Genomic DNA, 13,011 nt, shown 5'->3' on the forward strand with positions numbered 1-13,011 from the left:
ACATTATAGTCTGAACTAGCGGGCGACTTCATCACCGCGGAGTTCAACGTAGCCTTATAATCTGCCCGAATGCAATAGCTATCTTCCCAATTAATTAAGAAACGGCTTAACTCACGTTTGATCGTCCGGTGACGGCACCGACTAGTTTCGGACCCATCGGGGGTCCATCTATCTCCAGCTATCTTCCCGTCAAAATTGATTTTCCAGGCACATACAGACAAACATACAAAAATTTTAAATATTGGTTTATCGTTATCAGCAACGCCTTTAAATCATTTGTAAGAAATTTGACATTCTTTTACGATATTACATAGAGTAACACCGATTTTATTAATATGCACAGCTTCACAATGCGCCTTCTTTCTATAACAGCGTCGTACGAACGAACCGAACTAAATTAAGGTTGGTCGTAATCGGATAAACTCGTAAGATTCAAACAAATGTAATGCATGTGTAGAAAAGAGAACGCCAGCACCAGCGTATTGACGTCTTCGTCCGACGACGCCCGACAATCAACGACTAGTGATCAAGTCCTACATGTTTGGATTTGTCGGCAGTTTGCCTGCTGTATGCAGCGTGTTCATACATCATTGTAAGCAGTTTTTAAATTAAGGATCAGAAAATATAGTTTTTTGTGTATATTTATTTGAAATGACTGAGGGTGGCTATTTAGATGTCGATAAATTAATACTTTGTGTTTACAATAGGCCAGCATTATGGAATAGACATTGTGATAATCATAATAATAGATACAAAACAAGACTACAATGGGAGGAAGTTTCATCAGAGTTAAATATGCCAGTTGATACTATTAAGAAGAGATGGAATAATTTGAGAGACCAATTCCGCAAAGAGTACGTTAGAGTAAATAAACCTAAAAAACCTGGAACTGTAGCTACTATTAAAACTTCTTCTTGGTCATATTACGAATCGTTATTGTTTTTAGCTAAGCAAATTGTACCTAAACCACCTGTGCGCGAATATCCATTGTCTGAAGCGGACAGCCCCGATGAAGAAGTACATGAAGATAACAGGGCATTGTCACCGTTTGGAGAAACATCGTCAGAATCGAAGTCAGTACAAGTTACTTCATTAAAGAATTCTAAGTCAGTTAAAGTAAGAACTTCATCGGCAGAACAATCTTTTCGCGAACCCGTAAAACAAGTTTGTTGTTGTAAATCTAAGGAAATAAATCATGACGATTACCAAGAACATTCAGACACAGAAAAAACGAAACGTGAGTTATACAAGCCCAGACGCAATGATAGATTTGCAGAAGATCCCGATCGAAACTTTTTGATGAGTTTACTTCCTCACCTGACAGAAGTGCCGCGAAATAGAAAACTCATCGTTCAACGAAAATTGTTAGACGTGTTCTTGGAAGAAGAAACAACTAAAGAATGGGGCGATTAAAAAACGAGGTCCTATTTTTGAGAATGAAAAACATAAGATCTCGACCCTAATTTATTTTTTTTATCTCTGGAGACAATCAGAGAGCTTATATCTTTTCATTTATTAATGTGATTTTGATAAAAGTTGATAACACCTTCCTGTCGGGTTTCATTACACGATCAGGGCTACGACAAAGTCATAATACGAACGAGACTGAAGCATTTATAAACCCTCATGAGCCGATACGTCGGTTTTGGTATGAGCTTACCGTTACGGTCGTACCGTAACGTAAAGTGTGTAATTCTCAAAACTCTCAGGCGTTATAATGTGATGGGAATATTCTTAATTAATACTAGCTTCATTGTGTCAAATATGCTACATTAATCTTGATTTAACTTTTTTTCAATACATATAAATTTATGTTTTCGTTTCAGATTATACTAGTACGTAAATAAATTAGTTTTCTATTTTATGTTTTTTCATTTTAGAATCTTGCTTGAGTTATTTAAGATTTTTACTCAATATACGACTTCCATGTGCTTATTCGTCACTTCTAAGTAACAAGTACAGTTGAATGACATACTAATTAGTCTCCCCTTATCCTAATTCTGAACATGAAACTACGCTGTATAAGGTTACCCACGACTTAGAGATTTATTTGTTGTGACAGTTATCAAAATAAATATTGACCAGAGGATGTCTGTGGCCGTTTCTTAGATTATATTTTGGTCCGAAACTACTTGATGCCATTCTATTTATATTTCCTTAATTGATAAGGATAAATATTAAGGAAACAAACAGCTGAATAATAGTAATTGCACGTAATTGTAACTTGTTTTGGTATCGCATTTTTTTTTAAAGGTTATTCTAATAAATCATGCCGATTGTCCTGTATTTTCTATCTCAGAGGACAATATGTTTTAGCAATATCTTACTTAAGTAGCAATAATATACTAGCAGTTATGACTACAATATTTGGTACTAAATAGATTGGCACACGAAAACCTTATCTGCTAGTCAATAATCCATTTGTTCATGTTTCGTGTAACTAAGCACTTTAAAAGGCTATATGAAAATATTTTTTTTCGTTTGTGGCCATAAAATTATGCAACATTATTAATTAATATTTATAATAAATAAATATTATTAATACTTACATTATTAACATCTGTAATACTTATATTGATACACATTGTTTTCTCTGTTTCTTCAAAGGGAATGGCATTATAACAGTAATATTCGATTATAATTTGTAATAAATAGTCGAGTATATCGAATTAATGTTGAAATGAAGGTATTTAAGTTACAATGCATTGCCTTGTCACTTTTGTACTTCAAGCTGTTATAAAGCCGTTAAATTTATCTATTCCGTGGTTTTTATTAAACTCCAACACATAAAATGGAACGTGACCTTGATTGGAAACAATATCAGAGCCACATGTGTTGTTGACATTTTCGTTTGATTATTCAATGTTTTTTTCACGACATGTACAGTTGATAAAGTTCACTTAAAGAAATCACATTAATGACTGATGTAATGATGAAATTTTCCTTTTACATAATATAATTATTGCCGCCACAGATTGGGCCTCTTAAGTAAGATGAGACAGCATGCCCTATTAACTTCGTAAGTACGTGTTCCTACGTGCAATTGCGTGAATTAAGTGTACCACCTCGAGTTAAACAAGTCCGTTTGTCCGTCTGTTATGTGTTACATTCAGTCATTCCAGTTCAAGGACAACTTCTTACGTTTAGTTATTCACAGCTATTATAATAAACATTGTTTTTCCTTTGCATTGTATATTAATATTATAATTCACGCTGCTATTATGAAAAAATTGGTAGAAATTTTTGACTAAATTAAAACGTAGGTTGGTTTCATTTAGTAGTGCGTGAGTAGTTTTGTATTTTATTAAATGTTTGAATGAAGGCAACAACCTCTTTGAATTTTCTGAATAAATATTACGTTGGCTTGCCGCTTTCTGCTTTAGCAACTGCGTATAGCAACGACTAGCCAATTAGCGGCCAATTCCATATTTATGCGAAATATACTTAAATTGAGTAAGCATTTACATAGAAGATGCATTCTAATTTATTATATTGAGCTCTCGAGTTTCCATTGCGTTAATTAATTTTACATTCTGTTCGAATAGAAATGCATATAGGATTAGAAATGACATTTGAAAGCAATAGTTTATGTTGTTTGTACCTAAAGTTTTTTTGTTGATTTTAATTAGGTTTTTTTTTCACGGGATAATGTACCAAAGAAACTAACAGTTCAACCAGTGGATCTCCACGAAGTAAAGAGGTAAACCATTAATTTCTACTTCACAGTATCCAAGTGTAACACCAAACGACAAATGTATTGCGCACCTGTTCTGTGCCAAGTTATGCCATGTCAAGCCAATACCACACGACGCTACGCTACAGATTAGTCGAGCCATGACAGAACCTAGCTTATACTATCACTGACATTGTAACTAAGCTTGTATATGTACCTTATCTTCAATTCTTACAAGCGCTTTGTCTGCTTCACAAGTTGTTTGGAAAGACTAGAGAAGTACCAGAAACTCATAATTGGTATAGATTAGAAATTTGTTATTGTAAACCTGTTTTTATAACTTTGTAAATTGTAAATAAAGTCGTAGTAGTAGTCGTTAAAACATTGCTTAAACGAGGTGTGTCTTTCGCAGTCGAAACGTGGGTTCTCATAAAGGACGGTCAGTTTTAACAGCTCTTAGACGCGTGTTGAATACAAAACGACCGAATGTTTAAGTTTAAAGCTATGCAAACGTTAGATTTCCAGTAAGTTCAAGCTAGGTTCGACCGCGCCTAGATCGATTTATGTACTAAAGATTGCGAAAACAGACGCTGTAAAACAGATCGGAGATGCGGTTACGTTGCGATGTGTAGATTAGACACATCCGACGAGAAAAGAACGTTAACGGTTCATTGAAATCGAAATATCGAATCCGTCGAGTGAGCGCTTTTAGCTTCGAGGCTTAGAAACAGGTTCGGAGTGACATCCCGAGCAGCCGCAAGTCCGTCCGCCGCGCAACCGCGCGCAGTCCTCCGCCAGTCGCTATTGCGCATGCGCGTGCACACAGATCTTGCATGCGACGTGACGCGGATTGGCGCGAACTCGTTTAATTGCCGGCTTGTGACAACATATGATTTAAGAGTGCTTCATTATTTTTCGTTTACATGACAGCAACGTAAAACATAACAATTGTGTTGGTGCTTGTGTGGACAGATAGCTTCTGTCTGATATGCTGTGGAGAGGACCGACTGTTTAGCTGATCGCAGCTATGGCTAGTTTCGAGGACCTGTCTTTTGATTGGGCTTCGCTCTGTCAGGAGTGCCCCGAATGCTGGACACCTTCAGGTGAGTGACCTGTAATAATGGCTATGGAGGTGTAATGGGTAGTGTAGCAAATTGGTAGAAACATGTTGCCGGTTCGGTCTTTTAGGCATAAGTACATTTCGAATAAATTTAGTTAATGGCGACTTGATTTATATGCAAATAAAAAAAAAATTGATTAATATTTTACCTTTTTACTTACAACACAAAAAACTGTGAATGTTGCATGTTAACGTAATTATCCTTGAGATGAGTAAATGATTATAAATAATTCGTGTGTTGTTTGTTTTTATTATTATCACTTTACGGTTTTGTGTCATCGATTTTATTACTACCTACTTCAATGTTTTAGAGAAATTCAAGGATAATTAGTTCATAATAAGGGATGCATTTACTTATTGCTCATTTGAGTGGATTCTTCTAACATAGCTATGCAAAAAGCGCCTATCTAATTTGATTTTACTTTATTTTTATCAATTCAAAACCACTTAATCGTTTGATGATTATTTGGCTTTTGCATCATTAAAATAGTCTGCAATTTTTAAAAATGGCCTGGATGAAAACTTACGACTTTTTTTCTCTCATTGAATGAGGAGAAAATGTTGACTAGTAATAATATATATAATATGTTGACGTATTACTAAATATTATTCACAAACATATAAAAAATTTTGCACCATAAAATTTATCAATATTTTTCATCTTTCAGTGTTAACGTCCAATTAGGTATTCCTCGAGTATAATTTTGTAATAAAGTGTAATTAATTCTAATGAAATTAATATAAAATGCATTAAAATACATTGACTTAGAAATATATACACCACTAAATACAATTTTACATTAATTCATCAGAAATAATTCATGAGACAGTTTTAATTTTTAATTCAAAATTATGTAAACGCGTAAAAATATGTGAAATCAATCTCAGATCTCTAATATCGTAATTACGAACTGATTTATTGTGTTCAAAATATGTTCACAATAATATTTTAAAATAGATGATTTTCTGACTTAAATCTAATTACGAAAACGGCTACCACATCATGGTGACGTAATCGGGCGCCACTGCCACATATCAATTACAATCGAGCGGAATGATAAAGCTAACAAGACCTTTATACCTATTGATTAGATTTTATAATAAATATAAATACCTAGCTGTTGCCCGCGACTCCGTCCGCGTGAACTTGAAAAAAAACTTAATTAGAAGAGTAAGTGTTCTTCCAGGCTATGTTCTACATCTATGCCAAATTTCAGCAGTTCTGGAGATACCTTTTAACAAACATCCATCTACCCGTTCATCCATACATCTAAACATTCGTATTTATTATATTAGTATGATAACTACACAATATTAATTATGAATTACTAATTGTTACGCTATAACATCGAGTGAATTGTAATCCAAATTCTATATGAAACACTTTTTTCTATAATGTTGTAAGGAAAATAAAATAATATACTTTGCTTTCTCAAAATATCCATGACTATGCACATGAACTCTTCACCAAAGGAAGTACGATTACCGCGTCTGATTGACTTCCGCGGCTTAGTGACCGCATTAGGTCATTAGGACGTGAACCTACGTATACGGAACATAAGCTAATACTTCGTTAGGAGTCATCTATTACTATGTCTTTGAGATGTACTAGAGATATGGTCAGTCAACACTTATTTTCATGGCAAAGTTTTTTAGAGGTGTGCATCGATCTAACTTGAATTCTTCTTGACTTCTAACTATCCTATTCAGTTAATTCAGGGCAGTTAAAGTTCTAAAAAAACTAACTAACTAAATATTGAAATGAACAATCCCGCTTTATATCCGCTATTAAATATTTCTGTAATCTTTGTGAATTGCAAACTACGTTGCTTTCGTGACCTTCCTTACTCAGGTCGACGACCACAAAGCGTCAAGATAATAAGCAATAGATATGACCATCATACTACTTAGAGAGCAAAATGTAAGCAATCACATTAAAAAAGACGCTTTACAAAAGTTTTATTTCTTAATACTAGCATCTTTTTTTTTCTTGACGCGGGGAATGCATTTACGCACTTCGTCGTCTTTGCTGCACTCTGTCTGGGGGCATCAGGGACGACTTCGTGTGGAACACCCGGCCTTGTGATTTAGGCCGGACTACCCACTAAACCCCGTGGTATTTTCCTTTGCTTAACAAGGCTGTGGCATCTAATATTAGCATCGTTGGTACTTTCGTTCAGGTACATTAGTTGCTCCAGTATATATGCTGTTTAATTTGAATATTGTCGATTAATTCTAAGAAATTATTTGATTGTAGGTATCATCTGCCTTTTGCCGTCTGAAGTGAAATGAAAGGCGGAACTTAGGATCAAATGTACAATATTAACGATTCTAGCCTGTTAGTGCTTAAATGCGTGATAAATCTAAAATCCCTTTCTCACGCTAGGCTTATTTAGAAAGTGCATGTTTATCTTTACTAGCCAGTTAATTATTTTTAAAGAGTTATAATTTTTTCTTACTGTTCAGTGTCTAAAATGTTTATTGCACTATGATTTTGTCTTTAGTTTCAATTAAATTGTATTGATTACCGTTAACATCTATACTAAGCTTAATCGTGAATTATATTTTTATTATAATACAATATCGTAGATTTGCGAAGCGAAAAGTTTTTAATTGTAAAATTAAACAAAAACAAGCTACTTTTTACCACTTTTAAAAAGAAATTGTGTTAATGAGTAGCATCAGCGAAAATTTCTCAGTTATCTTAATTTTTTGTGTAACTTTAAACCAATTAATTGTTATTCTTAAGGTTTCTCCGGTTTCTTTTTTTTTATTAAATACCACTAATGTTTTTATAACATTTTAATAAATTGTTCATATACAGTACTATATGTTAGTATATTTGAAAAAAAAATCCACCGAGAAATTTTAAATTATCACGTAATAACTTTCTTGTAAAAGAAATTGTACGTGATAATGAGGCAAGGCCGGTTATATAAGTCGCTGAATCAGCAAGTTCCACATCAGCTTTATCTAATATTTATTTTACCATTTGTCGTCGCAGTCACGCTTTCAGGAAGTTAACGCCATCTCTAAGTATTGGGAGACAGGCGTGTCGCTTATCTTAAAAATAAAATCATTGGATTTTAATAAAAGAAATAGTCATTCGTCAAACTATTTTTTTATTCCAATAGTTTGACCTAAGATAGTCAATGATTTTCAACCCCTGTAACTAAAAACGTAACTCTGTAATTAACAGGTTGGTGTGCTCAATCTCAATTCTAACCGAGTCAATATTTATTTATATAAAATCAATGGTTCTCGCTTCATTAAATTCTAAATTACAGAAGGTAACTAACTCTATTACATTTACAAGATAGTTGAACACGATGTAAAAGGAAAGGGACTTGTTACCTCACACGCGTCCGCTTATAACTTGTACGGTATGATCGACGTTATCGCATAGGCTTAATGCACTTTTTTGCACTGCATTTAAATGGACAGGTTTCGTGCATTGAACCTTTGTAATCGTAAGCACAAGATGAAATGGTACGGAAACATAATACTTCGCGTTGAATGAGACGCAATAAAAGAATGATGTCTTTGCATGTCGGACGTTCATTGAAACGCAGAGGTTATTACATAAAGGTAGGTGTAGGACTTATAGCACAAAGCAGATGTCTCATTTACTGTTTCCCAGCATTTCCTTTAGCATATGTTAGGTTTATTTTTAAATATAAAAAGCTAATGCACCTGTTTGTTAAAATGTTTTGCTCGTTTGGCACTTTCTGGTATAAAAAACACCTGTCTTATTGATAAAGGCCACAGCATATACATTATAACGAAACTAGTACGTATCATTTTCTGATCAAATCGTCACTTATCATCAATTTGATTGTGGTTAAACACAAGTTTAACATTTCTTAAATTGTAATTCAAAGAGCTGTCTATGTCATGGAAAAGTCAAAAAAATCCTTAATTAAAACAAATTGAGAATGAAGTAATTAACGTCGAATTGAAAGTGCAATATCGTTTCGCTTTCGTTTCACATCTGTAGGGTGTAATTAAGTACCTTGTTAGCAATAAAAATTGTAATTGTCTTGGAGAGCAATCATACTTATTGCTCGAGGCAAACGGACTTATTACAATTTAATTAAATCGCCAATTCGTGGCATTCTCACGGTTGTACTGAATTGATGCATCTGTCATTGACCCATGAGTTACTTCATGCACCGTACTCGTGATTGGATTAGTCAATCGTCATTATTAATTAAGAATAAGAAAATTTAAGGTCAGTATAATTTTAGAATTGTTCCTTTTTTTAAATGTCGTTTACGTGTTTTATGCGGCCAAACCACAAAACGTAAATTTCGCTCTTACTCGTAACATTATTTATATACAGCAAAATGAAATTATGTTTAACTTGAAAATTGCCAAATTATTAAAAAAAATCTCCTTTCACCGAAAGGGATTTCAAAGTAAATGTCAATCACAACCATTAAGTAATATAATGAAGATTTCGCGACATGCAAGAAAGTTGAGGAAAAAAATATACATTACATTACGTGTAATGCTGCTGATCCATTTCATAAAGTTATTAATATTTGTATCTTAGAACAAGATTGCGTTAAAGAAGAAAGACAACTTATCTTTTTTGTTTAAATTCTAGTTACACTGGTAAAGTCGGAAACATCGATTACAATCTGTTGATGACGGCAAGTTATGCCAAGAGTTCCGGTGAAGTTGCGCACATTATTTTAGAATTAGAACACGAGACATATTATTATTTCCAATATACAATATTTATATAAGCTAAAGACATTGCTTTAGGCTTGTTTCAATGTTTTATAAGACAGGTGTAATAACGAGAAATAACTTTTGGTCTTAGGTAATTTGTAATTGAATTTAACTTTGTAAGTAGCGTCGCAATGTTGCTAAACTAGAATATTGAAATTTCCGTATTAACACGGGTCGATTATAAGAGGTTTTATACACAACTATAGAATTAAAAATATCAAAAACAAGCAACGTTCTAGTAAAAACAAATTCCTTATTAAAAAAGACAACTTGACAAAAATTTCTAACTTACATAAGAATTTGGCTGTAGTTAGAATTTGAAATTGATACATCAAATTAAATTTTACATTAACCTCATCTAGCTGCGGTAGAAATCATTTTTTTACATAAATAAAAATGTTAATTTTGTTGATATGTCCTACAAATAAGTGTCGCCTACAAATTTAATCACTAGCAGCAGATTTACATTACGTTGTTATGTTATTTCTGAGTGTAAGTAGGGAAAGTTAAACCCACTTTTAAATATAGCGAAAATAACGTAATACATTTAAAAGTAAACCGTACTTTTTTGCTATTTGTGCAGTGAGAAGGTAAATAGCTATCTTGCAATACATCTAGTAAACAGACATAGTTATAGCTTAATTAGTATAATCGATCTAGTTCCTTTTTGTCCCAGTTAAATGAAGAATGAGGAAAGAAACACAGTTCGACTGTTGCATTTTGACAAATCTAAAACCATACCGAACATACGTTTAAATTCCAGTACCAATGAACATATGATGTATTCACAGTTAAACTACGTCTTGAACTGTTTCAAGCTGTTCTACATGTAAGGAGGTTAACATTATGACACGGCAGTTCAATACGTATCTATTCCGAGTCATCGTCAAATTTGAAAGGGACGGGTCGTGTCGCCTGCATAATAATTGTGTGCCACACATCGCAGATACCGTTACTAACGAATTTTCAATTCACAGAGGAAGTCAACACGAAAATACATTCGGTACAATACGCGAACGACTTAGAAATTAATGAACTAAGTAGGTATAATACTTGAAAGAAAATTTAGAAATTTGAAAATTTTCAAGTCATAGATGAAAAGTAAGATCTTTGAAGGTTAAGTGAAAAACGACTGTTTAATTTTGTCAAGGAAAACTAAAAATAATAACTGAATAGACCATTTTTATACAAAATTGTATGAATTCTATGTTAGTTTCTACAAGAGGCATTGATTTTTTGATTGATTACGCCCTTGATTAATGGTGTGTAAAATGCAATAATTGAAGGAAATTTGCAATAAAATTAGGTGTTAATGGACTAAATTCTATTTAGTGGGTTTACTCACGCGAAGTATTAACAATTTACTTTAAAGGTACACTTGAAATATTTATTTATTTGTACATTTATGCCTTTTCCAGGCGATTTTACATATAACTTCTTAATATAATAACAAACAACTTATTACTAAGATGTACTAAATTAATATATGTAAAAAAAGTAATTACGTATAATATATTCTTAGTAGGTTTTTGATAGACGGTAAATTTTATTTTTTGAATTTACTTTATATGGAACAATTTCCCTTCCAATGTCAGTAAATCATATAGTGTCGGTTACAAAGCCTTGAGAATAGTTCGAGAAAGGAAATAATTAATTTTTATCATAAAGTTTTCTTTTTAATATTTATATATTGCTAGACTAACATAAGTTTTTTTTCCTCCATTGTAACTTAAACGGATTAACCGATTTTGGAGAGGAACGGCAGTTCGAGATTTTTTTAAATTAGGTATGTATTATTCTTCAAATTATTACGCTTTACTATGAAATACTGCGGAACATCAAAGAGAAATTGTGATAGCAAATCGTGTGTAAAGAACGTAAACAAATATTGCTTTTACTTCCGCGGTGTGATTTGTTTACATGTTATACTTGACTTGCGGTGGTCTGTACATGAAGGGTTACGTATGTAAAAAAGCTGTCGAGAAAAGAAAAAAGGTTGGATTTTAGTCATTTTTATCAGCAATGATACGTCCTACCTCGGTATTCGGGTCCAATCTAGTCCACCATCAATAGCCGATTAGTGGTTGTTTTGTAGTTAGTGCGCATCCATGGCTGCATCTCACCCGTGTTTCATATGTTGATCAAGAGACCATAAAAAGAAATATATTTGCAAATGTAATCGATGCGTGTGTTTGCATCACTCATGTTTATAGTCTATGGTCCGATGCTGTTGCTTCAATACGAATTAATGACTATATTAATACACGCTGCATTAATCTAAAATTTCTATCTATACATGTGGTAAGATTCGAGAAACACTTAAGGCGAGGTTACTCCTTATTCTGTTATACAGAAAGCTTAACGTGCAAACGTGTTTCGTCTGCGAGCGTAACGAATCTGTCTATGGCTGTTGCTCGTCGAGCCGATCGAGTTGACCTCGCTTCCACTAAGGTCGAGCCTCACCTTTATAATGTTTCGCTTTGAAAATTTCTTGGCATTTATTCAACGTTAGTCAAGTTCTGGCTGTCGAAACTAAGGCTCGGTAGTAATCAGTACAGGTCACTGAATACCTGATTGATTAATATTGAATCGTACTATTGAATTGTTAAGATTCTCATAAGATATTTATTATTTGTCTTAGAAAGATTCATAATAGTAAACCATTTTATAAATGATTGACAAGGAATGCTATTATTGGAATGACAAAAAGAAGATAAACAGCATTATTTCACATCCAATTATGTCAATATTTTTTCCATTGTGGTCCTACGAAAGCCCGGGCTTCAATAGCTAGTTCATCCCGTGTATTAAATATTTATTTGAATTATTGAAGGACTTGACTCTACACTTTCTCGACTACTTCGAGCTTAAACAACTTGATAGGTCAGTTTTAAAATACGTTAACATATCTTATTAGATGAGTTTAATAATTTTACACGTGGCTTATAGTCTGTCGGTTAATTCTGTCGGCTATCCAACAAGACTAGTTATTGCGGTATATTTAATAACATGTCGAGCCGTGCGAATATTTCTCATAGTATCAATAACACATTAAGTAATTAAATCAATTTGTTCTTCCGGTAAGCGAACTGGAAGAAGCTCGATTGTGTAAGATCTGGTGGGAAACTAACAATCCTATTTCCACTTAGCAGTTAGCCGCGCAATTTTGGACGAGCACTGCACAGTCTTTTTGTATAGCAGTTGTGGTCACTCCAGTCCAAAAAGGACTTCAGATAAAAGGAGACCTGTGAAGTGAAAATTGGGTCTTTTTAGCATATTATATTTTCTTTCAGTTATGGCGTAAATTTTCTTTATAGGTATCTTCTCGATGTAGAATCTCGATCTTGTCAGTGGAGCAAGCAATGTGCTGTTGCTAAACGTTTAAACCTATAATTTTAACTCGTTTACGATAGCCGTTTTGTAGAATTATTCATAGAAATTGGAACAGTAACTAAAAGTACATTTCTACACATAAGTGCGA

General features: G+C 33.3%; 2 protein-coding genes across 2 annotated transcripts in view; both read left to right on the forward strand.

Moving 5' to 3' along the window:
• The first annotated feature begins 651 nt into the window (after positions 1-651).
• On the forward strand, positions 652-1,618 carry LOC106718532. The gene has a single exon (XM_014512647.2). The coding sequence runs from the start codon at positions 652-654 to the stop codon at positions 1,411-1,413; it is 762 nt and encodes a 253-aa protein (XP_014368133.2). The 3' UTR covers positions 1,414-1,618.
• A 2,727-nt stretch (positions 1,619-4,345) lies between these two features.
• Positions 4,346-13,011, forward strand: part of LOC106718531 (nipped-B-like protein B) — a 58,775-nt gene continuing 50,109 nt past the window's right edge. The window contains exon 1 of the mRNA XM_014512646.2: positions 4,346-4,776. Within this exon, the coding sequence (XP_014368132.2) occupies positions 4,701-4,776 (76 nt within the window). The 5' untranslated portion in view covers positions 4,346-4,700. The remainder of the gene's footprint in view (positions 4,777-13,011) is intronic.

Source organism: Papilio machaon, chromosome 4 (assembly GCF_912999745.1).
Source record: "Papilio machaon chromosome 4, ilPapMach1.1, whole genome shotgun sequence".
NCBI lineage: Eukaryota > Metazoa > Arthropoda > Insecta > Lepidoptera > Papilionidae > Papilio > Papilio machaon.

What these genes read in the sequence shown, in the direction of transcription:
- LOC106718532 (XM_014512647.2), top strand. Translation starts at nt 652, where the DNA reads ATGACTGAGGGTGGCTATTTAGATGTCGATAAATTAATACTTTGTGTT.